The sequence below is a fragment of the Diabrotica virgifera genome, chromosome 2, assembly GCF_917563875.1.
Source record: "Diabrotica virgifera virgifera chromosome 2, PGI_DIABVI_V3a".
In the NCBI taxonomy this organism is placed as follows: Eukaryota; Metazoa; Arthropoda; class Insecta; order Coleoptera; family Chrysomelidae; genus Diabrotica; species Diabrotica virgifera.
The window spans coordinates 173528879-173544832 of record NC_065444.1 but is presented as its reverse complement, the minus strand read 5'-3'; the positions used below and the strand labels follow the sequence as shown (position 1 = coordinate 173544832).

Genomic DNA, 15954 nt, shown 5'->3' with positions numbered 1-15954 from the left:
AAAATCTTGAAAGCTTTGAGATGTGGTGCTACCGCCGTATACTACGAATAAGTTTGGTGGATAAAATTACAAATGAAGAAGTAATACGCAGAATAAATAACGAGCCAGAAGTTCTACGGAGTATAAAAAAGAGAAAACTTGAATACTTAGGCCACCTGATGAGAGGACAAAAGTACACATTCCTACAAAATATAATGCAAGGAAAAATCCAAGGACGAAGAAATCCAGGCCGTAGAAGAATGTCCTGGATGAGAAATTTGAGAGAGTGGTTTGGCTGTACCACTAACGAATTGTTCAAAACAGCAGTAAATAAAATTAGAATCGCCCTAATGATATCCAATCTCCGATAGGAGAGGCACTCAAAGAAGAAGAAGAACATTCGTTTTTATATTAGTAGATATTTCAGGTCTCTGCAAATAATGTTTCATGGCTTTTGATGTAAAATAAATACAGAAGCATGAATTTAGAATTTGGCATTGAGTTTCCTATGACCAGTGACACCACCCGTATGTAATGTATACTGAATTATGTTCTAGATTTTTTCTCATGGTTTACAATTAGCTTACTAAAGAGAAAATGTGACTGTCATGGGTGTGGTTTTTTTAAACAAATTATATGTTTGCAGTTTTTTTATAGACTTTATAGACTTCAAACAGGCTTATGATTCAATTAATCGTACAACATTATGAAAGGTAATGGTCGAGCTCGGCGTACCCAAGAAACTAGCTGCGGTAACACAAATGTGTGTAAGTAACTCCTTTGCACAAGTTAGAATAGGGGGGAAAATGTCAAATGCTTTCTGCGTAAATTCTGGACTGAGACAGGGAGATCTGCTGTCCACATTGTTGTTTAACCTGGCCTTGGAATATGTCATGCGAAAAATGTATCTAAAAATCAAACCAGACATAATTGCTCGGGGAGCAAAAATTATACTCGCCTTTACCGATGACGTAGACGCAGTAGCACAATCAACATTAGAAATTAAGGATATTTTCTCGAGCTTTGAAGAAGCTGCATTAAACATCGGTCTAAAAATAAATGAAGACAAAACAAAATACATGGTCGTCTCAAAACAAGAACGACGGCGAATAAGGCAAAACATTACTATAAACAATCACAACTTCGAAGTGGTTAAAGAATTTAAATATCTAAAAGGCGGAAAGATGCAGTCAAAGAAGATCTAGAGAAAATGGGAGTGCGACAATGGGAATTAGTGGCACAGGACCGACAAACATGGAAGGCAATAGTAAACGCAGCAAAGACTCGCGAAGAGTTGTAGCGCCATTGATGATAATATTTGAGTTTTTTTCTAATAGGAATTTTCAAGATAAAGTTCATTTTGTATAAGCAAATGAACTATTCTCGAATATAGATGTTAACTATTTATATTAGATATTGTACTTATCTCTATGAAATAGTTTTGAATGTTGTATCTTAAGATAGCAAAATTTTAACCATTACGGCAAATTCTAAAACGTATTCCAACTAACACAGATATCTCTTTATCAATGCTTACTGAAATGTTAGATATTTCTCCCTAATCATCAAATTTATAACCTCACAGTTTATTTTTACAGGTTTGTTTGATAATAATATTTAAAATTACTGGTAATATTCTCCAACAATTTTTTAGGGTACTCCAGTTGTCGGACGCATCAAAGTTTAGAAATCTCTATATTTACAAAACGCCTCCATCCCGAAACTTTACCGAAATAGAAAAGTTGCCTGAGTCGACTTGAATAACTGAATAAAAAAAAAGTTTCGCGAGGGAGGTAATAAATATTTTTTAAGTGTGGGCCCAAGACCTATATATTGAGAAATCCGCTCAAAACAAAATCAACATAGGTAACCAAATTTTAAATTCATTTTAAAATTGTAATATTCAAAATAAAAATAAATTTTAGTGAAAAAATCCTTTTTTCTACGGCCGTGCTAAAAGAACCACTTTCACGCACGCATTTCGTTTCCGAAAGTTGCACTTTCCCGCACGGCGTGCGGGAAAGTAAAATACCATGTAATAAAGCATTATAATATAATATAATACATGCAATAAACTAATATTTATATATTATTTACTAATTTATTTCAAATTTATCTTATTGTGTTCATGTTTTAATGAAATTAGCGCGATTATTTCATTCATAGGAGATTCTGCAATAGAAAGCTACAGAAATAGAAATTAAACTGATTATTTTTTAATGATTTTAACTTCCAATCGTATAGTAAGATATTTAGTCACGTGTTTAATTCTGTCCAATCAGATTAAAATTATACTGAGAATTATCTACTGTAGAAAATTACCGATAGAATTTTTTTAAGTAGATTGTTTCTGTTTAATGGCAACCAGTTTCCTGGTTTTAACAACTGTCAAAAAATAACCTTACGAATATCACACGACAGTAAGAATAAATAAAAAAATATGAAAAAAAATTTTTAAGTTACGAGTGACTAAAATTAAAAATATTATATAAAAATCAACTAAAAAGCAAAAAATAAAAAAAAAATTGAAAAAATCTAACACATCCGTCAAAGAAAAGCGTGGCGCGTGTTCATCGAATAAACAGTTTTCGCCCCACGCTTTTCTTTAACGAATTTGTTAGATTTTTTCAATTTTTTTTTTATTTTTAGCTTTTTAGTTGATTTTTCTATAATATTTTTAATTTTAGTCACTCGTAACTAAAGAAAAGCGTTTCTTAAAATTTTTTTTTTCATATTTTTTTTTATTTTTTAGTCTTACACTTTCCAAACATTAAAATATATCGTCATGTTTATTAAAATATGTATAAAACATATGATGTACTAACATGAAAAGTAGTCGGAATCGGCAAAAAATTTGAAAATTTATTGTTTATTAATGAAGCATAACGTAACAATTAACGTAAAAAGTGAAATTATGTATTGTTCATATAATTAGCTATACAATCCGTAAAAGTTTCAAGTTTTTACATTGTAAAAAACAAGAGAATTTGAGCGTTTTACATTAAAATCGTATTTTTTATTTAAACAATTAATAAACTAGAAAAAAAAATTTATTGACTATTCGTGTATTGTTCCCGTGAATGCATATCTCTGCAAATTTTCATTCATTTGCATTGAAGAAAAGGCAGTCAAATTAACGTCTGAAGATTTGACGCAAACTATTGAACTAAATAAAAGCGTTTAATAAGAAAATAATGCTTCATTTTTATTCAAATTTGTTGTCATTGGGCAATAGCCACTCGAGCCCTGCGGGCTCTCGTGTCTATTGCCAGACAACAAATTTTCGAAAAACTGTCGCATTATTGTCAATTTATTCTCACTCTTTTGTGATATTATACCCGATTATTTTTTGACGATTTTAACTTCCAATCGTATAATAAATATTAGATCACTTAATTCTGTCCAATCAGGTTAAAATTATACTGAGAATTATCTAGAAATTATCTAGAAAATTACCGATATAATTTTATTAAGTAGATTGTTTCTGTTTACTGGCAACCAGATTCCTAGTTTTGACAACTGTCACATTTAAGAAAATATCCATAATATACGTATTAAAAAATAATCTTACGAATATCCGACAGTAAGATTAAATAAGAAAAAAATGCTTCATTTTCGAGCCCTGCGGGCTCTCGTGTCTATTGCCAGATAACAAATTTTCGAAAAACTGTCGCATTATTTTCAATTTATTCTCACTCTCTTGTGATATTATACCCGATTATTTCATTCATAGGAGATTCTGACCATTAAAAATCTACAGAAATCTAAATTAGACTGATAATTTTTGATAACTTCCCGTCGTCAAGTATATTACGTCAGAGAAAAAATACATTCAGTGGCGGTAATGACAATTAATGTTTTAAAAATTATAAAAGTGATGACTTTCAACCGCCAAATTTTTATAACAACTGTGTGTTTAATTGTACTAATTTGTACTTACATAAATAAATTACAATAAAATTTTGGTTTTGAACAGTTTTATTCATGAAATAATAGCAACAAATTGCACTCGATCTCTAAAATTAATAGAGAATTTTAGAGCTCTTGTGCAATTACTACTGATAATTTTTGATAATATCCCGTCGTCAAGTATATTACGTCAGATTCCCTTCGTTGCTACGAAAAAATAAATTCAGTGATATTAATGACAATTACTGTTTTAAAAGTTGTAAAAGTGATGACTTTCAACCGTCAAATATTTATAACAACTGTGTGTTTAACTGTAGTAATTTGTACTTACATAAATAAATTACAATAAAATTTTGGTTTTGAACAGTTTTATTCATGAAATAATCGTAGCAAATTGCACTCGATCTCTAAAATTATTATCGAATTGTTTCCCTCGTGCCACTTTGACATAATTTCACTACCCTTCGGGTCGTGAAAGTGTCACTTGGAAAAAATTCAATAATTTTAGAGCTCTTGTGCAATTACTACTGATTATTTCATTCATAGGAGATTCTGACCAATAGAAAGCTACAGAAATCTAAATTAAATTGATAATTTTTGATAATGTCCCGTCGTCAGATGCCCTTCGTTGCTACGAAAAAATACATTCAGTGAAATTAATGACAATTAATGTTTTAAAAATTATAAAAGTGATGACTTTCACCAGTGAAATATTTATAACAACTGTTTATTTAATTGAACTAATTTTGTACTTACATAAGTAAATTACAATAAAATTTTGGATTTGAACAGTTTTATTCATGAAATAATCGCAACAAATTGCACTCGATCTCTAAAATTAATATAGAATTTTTGAGCTCTTGTGCAATTACTACTGATAATTCGATGAAATAAAATTATTTTGACATAATATTTAAAAGTCAGATCAGTAGACAATTACAATGGTTTTGAATCGTCGTCATGGAAACCAATATCGTCGTCGTGGTAACCAGTGGTGTAGCTGACAGGCCCGCAGGGCCCGCATGGCGGGGGGGCCCGACGTTAGGAGAGGCCCCTTAAAGCCTTCAAGCTTAATACTTCTACTTTCTCTAAATTGGGGATCAAAACATATTTTCCTAATAAGCATCAAAATAGGAAACTTGGAAGAAAGTAATGAAGCGGGTAATTGACGTAACTCTTACTCTTTCCGGGTGCAAGGTACAATTTAGCGTTTCGTGGGCATGTTGGTAGTTTAGATGAAAGTGAATCCCAAAAAGGTAATTTTTTGTCGGTGGATCTTTTACTAGCTAAATATGATCCTGTTTTAGCTAAATTAATCGATAAAAATAATAACTTAAACAAATTACTTGAGCCACCAAATACAAAACGTAAGTTATTAATTTGCTGGCTCAAGAAACTGAAAACAAATTTATTAATTTAATTAAAATAATTTGTTTTTATTAAATAATTCTTGATACCACTCAAGATATTTCAAAACACGATCAGCTTATTTTTATTTTCCGGTGTGTAAAAATAACTTGCGATGAAAATAATTCACCTTCCAAAGCAGAACTTGTTGAAAGTTTTTTGGGATTTATTTGCTTATAGACCAAAGTGCAGAATTTCCAGTAAATGAAATTTTAAAATTTATTCAATCAAAGCACCTTTCCGTACACAACTGCAGAGGAAAGGGGTATGATGGGGCAAGCGTTTGGTGTACATTCAGGCGTACAAAGATGCATAACTGACATTGAAAAAACAGTTTCCTATCTTCATGTACATCCCATAATCTGATTCTAGTGTTGAATGATGCCATTGCTGGTGCAAGAGTTGGTTTTTTTACGACATAATTAAGAGATTATATGTTTTTTTTTAGTGCAATTATTAAAAGATGGAATGTACTACATATATTATGTACTATTATCACTTTGAATTCATCGCGTTTGCCAACCTTAAAAATATTATGTGAAACCCGATGGCCATCCAGTCATGATGCTGTTATGGCTTTGCGTCGAGCTTTCCGACAAGTAATAAAATCTTTAACGAAAATTTCATTGCTATCAAAAATCTATGAAAAATTAGAAGCTAATTCATTATTAGAGCATATGAATAATTTTGAATTTGCCGTTAACATTACTATTCAATCTAAAACACTTAGTAACTTTATCTAAGTACTAAGTACTCAACTAACATCAAAATTTCTGCAATCTGAAACGGCAGAGTTTACGGTTTTTCAACTTTTTGAAAAAACTCATGATAATCTTCGAGAAATGAGAAATTCGTTATCTGAGTGGCAGCACGAATAGCAGAATAGTGGAGATTAAACCGGAATTTAAAAATAAACGGAAAAAACGTATAAAAAAAATTACGATGAGCTCAGCTGCGACGAAAAAATAGCTTGTAGTCAAAAAAAGTTTTGAAGTTAATATTTTCAATATAAAGGGCCTAGCCGGGTAAGATGATGAAAAGTGCCCCCAACTCGATTCAAATTCCATATAGGTCACCGTTTAGCATATATAGTGAAACTTACTTTCTGAAATTTTTAGCCCCCTAGGTGGTCATGTGACCTACCTAGAGCCTAATTAGGGTTTTTATGTTTTTATTTTTTATAGAGAAATAGCGAAAAACTTTGAATAAAAAAGTTGTAAGCTTTAAAAAGTTCTGTGCGAAAAATTTTTTTTTTTTTAATTTTGGCGTGAAATTTAAATTTTAGACCGATTTTAAAATTTTAAATGAGTATAAAAAAATAACTAAGACATCCGTTTTTACCAAAAAAATACATAACGTGTATTTTTGCATAATATTTCATCCTGAATTTTTTCAAATTTTTAAAATTGGTGAAACGTACCTTTAAAAATAAAAAACCGCATTTATTCGTTTTTTTTTTTTCGTTTTTTGATAAAATTTTATACATATTTTTCAAAAAAAGGTAACACCGTCACTAGAATAGGTAACAAACTGAAAAATAATTGGGGTTTGCTTAATAAAAATTTTTCGTAGTGCCCTCCATTCTCAAGATACAGGGCGTTGAAGAAAACAAAATTTTACACATTTTTTACGATTTTGCCGAAACTACTGGCAACATTGTAATAAAATTTGGCGAGATTTAAGAGGTAGTTGTTGTGCATTTTTTGACATACAATTAAGAATTTTATATTTATCATTGGCGCACATAGGGGTAATGATCTGAAGTTTTTAAAGAATAAAGATAGTACGCCACTGACTTATTTCAAATTAACAATCGTTTCTGAATTTCTCGTTCAATTTGTGACAAAAAATCTATCTTCCTATTTTTTCATACGACGCGCCATTTTTATTCAAAAAATAAAACATCTTAATCCTTACAAAGTATTCGAACTTCTAGTAGTTTCTACATATACATACATAAACTCGTACATACATACATTATAAAAACTACTTCGAATACTTTGGAAGCGTTAAGATATTTTATTTTTTGCAGCAAAACGGCGCGTCGTATGAAAAAATGAGAAGATAGTTTTTTTATCGCAAATTGAACGAGGAATTCAAAAATAATTGGTAATTTTAAATATGTCAGTGGCGTACTATCTTTTTTTCTTTGAAAAGTTCAGGCCATTACCCCTATGCGCGCCAATGATGAATATCAAATCCTTAATTTTATGTCAAAAAATGCAAAACAAATACCTCTTAAAACTCGCCAAATTTTATTACAATGTTGCTAGTAGTTTCGGCAAAATCGTAAAAAATGTGTAAAATTTTGTTTTCTTCAACGTCCTGTATCTTGAAAATGGATGGCGTTACAAACATTTTTTATTAAGCAAACCCCAATTAATTTTTGAGTTTTTTACGTATTCTAGTGACGATGTTACCTTTTTGAAAAATATGTATAAAATTGTATCAAAAAACGAAAAAAAAAACGAAAAAATGCGGTTTTTTATTTTTAAAGGTGCGTTTCACCAATTTTAAAAATTTGAAAAAATTCAGGGTGAAACATTACGTAAAAATACACGTTATATATTTTTTTCGTGAAAACGAATGTCTTAGTTATTTTTTTATACTAATTTAAAATTTTAAAATCGTTCTAAAATTTAAATTTCCCGCCAAAAATAAAAATAAAATTTTTTTCGGACAGAACTTTTTAAAGCTCGCAACTTTTTTATTTAAAGTTTTTCGCTAGTTTTCGATGCGGCTGAGATAAAAAATAAAAACATAAAACCCTAATTAGGCTCTAGGTGGGTCACATGACCACCTAGGGGGCTAAAAATTTTAAAAAGTAAGTTTCACTATATATGCTAAACGGTGACCTATATGGAATTCGAATCGAGTTGGGGGCACTTTTCATCATCTTACCCGGCTAGGCCCTTTAGATATACTGTTGCAACAACTTACTAATAGGTTTAGGTTTGTCGGATTAAGAGACATATGAAGGTATAATAGGTTTTCATGTCTATTCCCAAAAAATCTTGTAACACGAACCGATGAAGACTTATTAAATAAAGGCAAAATATTATCATTTATACATATTTTAGTAAATGTTTATAATACGGGGGCCCACCAATCTTTAGCTACGCCACTGGTGGTAACCCATTATATTGAAAGTTTGGTTTTGACAACCTTGTCAAACAATTAATTTGTGTATTTTCACTTCTAAATAAAAATTGATATAACTCTATTATTTGTGGCTATTTTCCAAACGTACGGCCCTAGAAAGAATATTGTTCCTAACTCAGGCGGAAAGTATGTTCCCCGCTCTCGACTGCTTGCCCGAACTCCGCTATCACGTCGTTCGGGTCAACGGCAGTCTCGTGCGTGAAAGTATCACTTTCCGCACTAGTTAGGAAAATAACTATTATAACCGGTATATTTATTTGAAAAACCATTAAAGGGTCTATCACATAATGTTTTTGTTCGTCCAAGTAGAGCATGATTAGTACTCTTACAGGCATCACATGCTGAGGCACCAAAAATACAAAGGTAAAACTCTTTAAATATTAACAAAATATGTTAAAATGACATTGCTAAAAAATCAAATAGACGGATAAAAATTGATTTTTGTCCATTTTTATCCCTAAAAGAGTTTTTTAAATAAATAGACCTTTCATTACAGATTTTTTCATTAAATTTTATTTGTGATTAATGGTATTTATACAACCAGCTACAGGAAATTGTTCCTCGTAGATTTTTCAAAATATAAATGCATTAACAAGTAAATAAATTAAACATATAACTTAATTTGTTTGTGTTACAAAATAAATAAGTTCGTTTTGAAATTGGGTATTGTCCTATAATAAAAAAGTGTGTTGTCCGACGAAATATATATTTTTTGTTTGTGAAAGATCGTAGAATAAATAGTATACATTTAATTGCCATTACGATGCTCGTATTCTATATTCTATACTACATTCGCCGCTACGTTGCTCATGCCGTATCCCTCATACTATCATCATAATGAGCATCAATAAATGCTCGTTTCCTAATACAAATATCATTGTGTGATACCACATAGTATAACATTATATTATATAATATACTAAAAAATTTATAAACTTACTATACAAAGTACACAGAAACAATAACAAATAATTCATTTTGAAAAGTTAAATTTTTACTATACTTTATTTCGTTCTGACAAATAGTACCACTATAAGATAACTTCTTCGGGATACAACTTTATATATCCTTTATGAAATGATCCTTTTACCAAATACGAAGAACAAGTAAAAGTTTGATTAGTTTATGGTAGTAACTTCGTGACTTCTAACATAAATTAAAGAAAATCCATTTTTAAAATTAATGTAATTATTTAATTGTATTAGTTATATCATACCTGTTGTTCCATTTTTAGACAAGTGTTACATAAAAGCACAGGAACTAAATTTGTTATTATAAAATGAAATTAATTTACTATAAAATATTGTTATCTACTTCATCTTTAATGGTCTAAACCCAATTATTTACCTGATTAATAATCGTAGTAACAATCCTAAAATAATCTAGAAACTTTTTGGGCCAACTTGTACCTACACTGCTAATCTTCATGGTAGAACAAATCAAGCGCTCCTTCTCCAACGTTCCCTTGCCCAGGGCCCCGCGGAAAAAAATATACGCGAAATATAAAAAAAAACATATTTTAGATACTATTAGTATGTAGTTATACAGGGTGTCCAGAAATTCTACCGACAAACTAAGACAGGAGATTCCTCAGATAATTTTAAGACAACTTAACCACATTCACCGAGTCCGAAAATGCTTTCTAAGGAGACTAGTGCTCTTTGAAGATGGCGTCATGTAATTGGTTTTTCTTAAATACCTCCGGAACTCTTCTATTTAGATTAACAAAAATTGGTATGCATATTTACTTTCCAGTGATGAATCGATTTCATTAATTGCGAATTTCTAGTACCAGTCACAGGCGTTTTTGGGTAGGAAAACGGTTAGTTTATCGCATAATTTATCTTTAACTTTTAAGCATTTTTGACACTGAATTATTAGATAAATTTTGAGGTATTCTAGTACTAACAGGTACGCTTACTTTAAGTCGGTAGGACACACCGTTTTCTAGAAAAATCGATTTGAAAGTTTTTCGTTTTTGGAATTTGAAAAAAAAATGGGAAAAAATTTTTCAAAAAAAAACTATGTATTTTACCAGCTTAAAGAGTTAGCTTTAAGAGTAAGTTTTAATACTCGAATACCTCATAATTTAATAATCTAGTGTCAAAAATGTTTTAAAATTAAAGGCAAAAAAGTTATGCTATAAAATAACTGTTGACCTACCCAAAACGGACGCCTATGACCGGTACTAGAAATTTGCAATTAAGGAAATCGATTCATTTCTGGAATATAAATAAATGTACCAGTTTTCGTCTTGGTAAAGAGTTTTTTTTATTCAAAAAACTAAAAATTGTCAAATTGATGAGACGCGCCTCTTCATCGAATAAATAGTTTTCGCTCTACGCTTTTCTTTAACGAATATGTTAGATTTTTCTTTTTTTATTATTATTTGCTTTTTAGTTTATTTTTTATTATATTTCTAATTTTAGTCACTCGTAACTACAGAAAAGCGTTTCTTAAAAAAATTTTCATATTTTTTTATTTTTTACTTTTTAGTTTTACCCTTTTCAAACATTAAAATATATCGTCATGTTTATTAAAATATATGTATAAAACATATGATGTACAAACACGAAAAGTAGTCGGAATCGCCAAAAAAATTGAAACTTTACTGTTTATTTATGAAGCATAACGTAAACAATTAACGTAAAAAATGAAATTATGTATAGTTCACATAATCAGCTACCTTCTGTAAAAGTTTCAAGTTTCTTCATTGTAAAAAAAAACCCGAAAATTTAAGCATTTTCCATTAAAATTGTTTTTTTTTTATTTAAAGAATTAATAAACATAGAACAATTTTTTTTTATTGACTATTCGTGTATTGTTCCCGCGGATGCATATATCTGAAAATTTTCATTCATTTGCATTAAAGAAAAGGCAGTCAAATTAACCGAATGAAGTACGTGCCTCCTAGTGGCGGGATACGGGAAACAATACATTGGCTTATAGGGCAGTCCTTACAGTAGAGATCCTGGCTTATACAGAAAAATGCAGGCGGCTGTGGGGTAATACTGCACTTTGGTTGCATTGGTGGTGTATTGGCTAAACGTACAAGGCAGGGTATGGTGCTGATAGAAAAGGCATTCAGGCATCAAATATCCGAAAATCTTTTCAGGCCATAATAATGAAAATTTTATTTTATATGTCAGGAATTTTTCATTTATTATAAATTAATAAATGAATATGGTTTCTGTCCTTGTGGGATCGGTACTCACCAGAGGACCGCAGACGTTCGGATACAATTAGCGTCTCTTTGCAAAGACAATGACGTCGACTTTGCAAAGTAACAAGACACTTACTCAACACACACACTACACATTACTCCCCTGACTTAGTGATAAGTTATACATTTACGTGGCTAAAGGTTCTATTTCTAAACCAAGGCTAAAAAATAATAATGAAAAGACCTTCTCCAAACGCAATAAAAACTTATACTGAAATGATGGCATCTCCCGAGGTAAAATGTTCCGGAAGTAAAATGAGCCTCCGTTCGGATCTCCGGGTGAGGACTATCTTAGGGGGAACACCATTGCAGGTTAGAAAAATCAAAATAGGGTCTTGGAATCTTGGTAGTCTTACAGGTAAGAGTCTGGAGTTGGTGGATGCGCTCAAACGAAGAAGAGTTCAAATTGCTTGTATTCAAGAAACTAAATGGAAAGGACAAAGGGCGAAAGAACTAGGTGATGGATATAAATTGTGGTATGTAGGGAGTAGTAATACTAGAAATGGAGTTGGTATAATTGCTGATAGTGAAATTAAAGATAACGTAGTAGAATTTGTAAGAATGAGTGATAGAATGACGTCAGTGAAATTTGTAATTGATAAAGAAGACATACGTGAATGCAAGGACTGCAAGGTAATAGTTAGTGAGACAGTAAGCCAACAACATAAGCTGCTTGTTCTGGACATCGAAGTAAAAAGCGAAACTAAACAAAAATATCGGAGAGGACCACAAAAATCAAGTGGTGGATGCTAAAAGATGAGAAGGAAGGTCTATTTAGGGAAAGAATAGTAGAAGAAATATATTGGAACATGAAAAGAAGCCCTAACACAATTTGGAGAAAAATGGCCAATATTATTAGAGAGACGGCTATTGAAATACTCGGGAAAACGTCAGGAAAGAAGTTTGAGGATAAAGAGACTTGGTGGTGGTCAAATGAAGTACAAGGAAAAATAAAAGAGAAGAGAAAATTATATAAAAAGTGGCAAGAAACCAGATCGGAAATAGATCTTCAAAACTATATGGTCGCCAAAAAGGAAGCGAAAGTAGCAGTAGCAAAAGCTAAAGCAGAAGCGTATTCAAACCTATACGATCAACTTGACACCAGGGAAGGCGAAGCAAAGATATATAAAATAGCCAAACAGAGAGTAAAGAAAGCAAGAGATTTTAGTCAGATTAGATGTATCCGAGATGAAAATAATAAAATATTAATTCACGAAAAGGATGTCAAAAAGAGATGGAGAAAGTATTTTGACAGTTTATTAAATAAAGAATTTGACAGACAGCCTGTGCAGTTAACGGAGACAGTAACAGCAATGGTTACCAGAATAACAAACGAGGAAGTGGCTCAAACACTTCAAAAAATAAAGAAAGGAAAAGCAGTCGGACCAGATAATATTACTGGGGAAATATGGAGAGCATTGGGAGAGACAGGAATAAGTTGGCTAGCAGGTCTATTTAATAGAATTATGGAAGTTGGACAAATGCCAGACGAATGGAGAAGCAGTACATTAGTACCTGTCTACAAAAACAAGGGAGACATACAACAATGCACAAACTACAGGGCTATAAAACTACTTAGCCACGCCATGAAAATATGGGAGAGAGTAGTTGATAGACGGATACGTGAAGAAACCGATATATCCGATAATCAATTTGGCTTTATGCAGGGCAGATCAACAACAGATGCAATTTTCATTGTAAGGCAACTGATGGAAAAATACAGGAATAAAGAGACCAACGCTCATATGGTATTCATTGATCTTGAGAAAGCATATGATAGAGTTCCTCGAGAGATTCTGTGGTGGGCACTCAATAAGAAAGGAGTTCCTGGCGAATTGTAAAGATTGTGAAAGATATGTATGAGGGAGTAACGACTAGTGTTAGAACAGGTGTGGGAGAGACTGATAAATTTCAGGTGAAAGTAGGATTGCACCAATGCTCGGTGCTTAGTCCTTATTTATTCTCATTAGTTTTGGACCAGATAACATCGAAACTACAGGGTAGTATTCCATGGTGCCTAATGTATGCTGATGATGTAGTGTTAATAGGAAATAGTGAAAGAGACTTAGAACAAAAACTGGAACAGTGGAGACAAGCTCTGGAGGAAAAAGGTTTAAAACTTAGTAGGACAAAAACAGAGTATTTGGAATGTTCATTTAAAGATGGAGTTACTACAAACAAAATGGTATCTTTGAATGGTGAAATGATTGTGAAAAGCAATAGTTTTAAGTACCTAGGATCGGTATTACAGAGTAATGGAGAAATAGATGGAGATGCATGCAGTAGAATTAGGGCTGGATGGATGAAGTGGAAAGAAGCGAGTGGTGTGTTGTGTGACAGAAAAATTCCAATGAAGCTGAAGGGAAAATTCTATAAAACAGCCATAAGACCGGCTATGATGCACGGAACTGAATGTTGGGCAGTAAAAAAGAAAGAGGAACAACGAATGCATGTGGCGGAAATGAGAATACTTAGATGGATGAGTGGAGTGACAAAGAAGGATAAAATTAGAAATGAGTATATTAGGGGAAGTCTAGGTGTGGCACCAATTGATTCCAAAATGAGAGAGGATAGGTTAAAATGGTTTGGTCATGTTCAACGTCGAGACGTTAATCACCCAATACGAAGAATAGCTGAAGTGCAGATTCCTGGAAGGAGTAGGAGAGGAAGACCAAAGGAGACCTGGGGGGAGACGATAAGGCAGGACATGTTGGTAAAGGGGATTAACATTGATATGACCCAAGATAGAATTGTGTGGAGAAATGCAATTAGGGAAGCCGACCCCGAATAGGGATAAGGCAAAGAGAATGATGATGATGATGATGATGAAAAGGCAGTCAACTTAACGTCTAAAGATTTGAACCAAACGATTGAACTAAAGAAAAGCGTTTAAAAAATGTTTTCACTAAATTCACATTAGGTACTTGCAGTATCAAAATTTTACTTCGAAAAAAAAAATTTAATGAGAGATATTTATTCTGCGTTCACCTCAACCTGTTGCACACAACTGAGGCAGAAATGTAATTACGACCTACGACCTAATGAATTTAGAATGCAGTTTAAACGTCTCTAGAAGAACTAGAGAAGAAGATTCAAAACAGTGTGCGGCTACACTAATTGTACCTGTGGCTTAAATAAATAATAAGCGAAGGGGCCCTCAGGGACCTCTTGCCAGTTAGAGGGTTAAAACGAATAAAAAATAAATTAAGAAGTACAAACCTTTCAAGAGAGATTAAATAGTTTGTCGCTTTTGCTCAACTCAAATTTAGAAGGGTGCATCTTCAATCAGCATAGATACTACTTATAAGGGCTAATCATGGATGCTATTTACTTTGTGTGTATTACATGATTTTAATTGTCTATTCATAATAAACAATAATATTATCTAATGTTACTGTAAAGGAATAAAAATAAAGCTAAAACTTTGCATATCTTTCTATATTCTATGTTATTCTAACAAAATAGTGCTTTATTATAGGCCCCATTTTCTTAATATGCCCAAGGTCTCTAATAGGTGACAGAGGGCCCTGGAAAAAGTTCGATATGAATTAACTTTGTATTAGAAAAATAGCAACTGCATGAATAGGTTACTTAGAGCTTAATTGGAATAGACAATAGTGCATATTCAAATTTTTCAAGAATTTCCAGCATAAGGCTACTCTATTCAATGGCGCTACAACCCAAGTCCGGCCTGGTGTCCTCCAGCATCCACCTCAAAGCATCCCTTTCCTTAGCTACTCTTCTCCAGGTTATCACCCTTTTTGGTTTTCACTTCTTCTATCGACCCCGTCTTTGGACTGTCTACTGGCCGACCGACGTCCCACTATAGTTCCGTTAAGCGTTCTACTAAGTATCCATTTATTACCCATTCTTATAAGGTGACCTGACAAAGGTGATATTTGTATTTTTAACTCATGGTTGAACCCTATTCCCCACATTATATTGTCGTAGAATATTCTTGTCAATATAATTCTTTCAAAAGTAATAATAAGCTTTATTGTCTTTTCTGTCATGATCTATGTTTGTGTGCCATAATATGATGTTTATGGTCGTCTAGTGGTTTTCTTCTTCTTCTTTCTCGAAACTCCTTATGCCCCTCAGGGGCGTCGGAGATTTTATTCATCCTCTATCCATATCTTCCATTTCTTGCGGTCCTTTGCTAACTCTTTCATTTGTTAAAGTGTTTTTCCTTTTTCCTGTCCAATTTCTATAACTTGATCGATCCATCTCTTCCTTGGCCTCCTTTTCCTTCTTTTACCATACCTTTTTGATTC

At 32.1% G+C, this 15954-nt stretch overlaps 1 protein-coding gene across 1 annotated transcript in view; it reads right to left on the bottom strand.

The window, feature by feature from the left end:
* The window catches only part of LOC126880860 (uncharacterized), a 29033-nt gene extending 13484 nt beyond the window's left edge, over positions 1-15549 (bottom strand). Inside the window, exon 1 of the mRNA XM_050644929.1 lies at positions 15546-15549. Coding sequence (XP_050500886.1) covers positions 15546-15549 — 4 coding nt within the window. The remainder of the gene's footprint in view (positions 1-15545) is intronic.
* Positions 15550-15954: the final 405 nt, after the last annotated feature.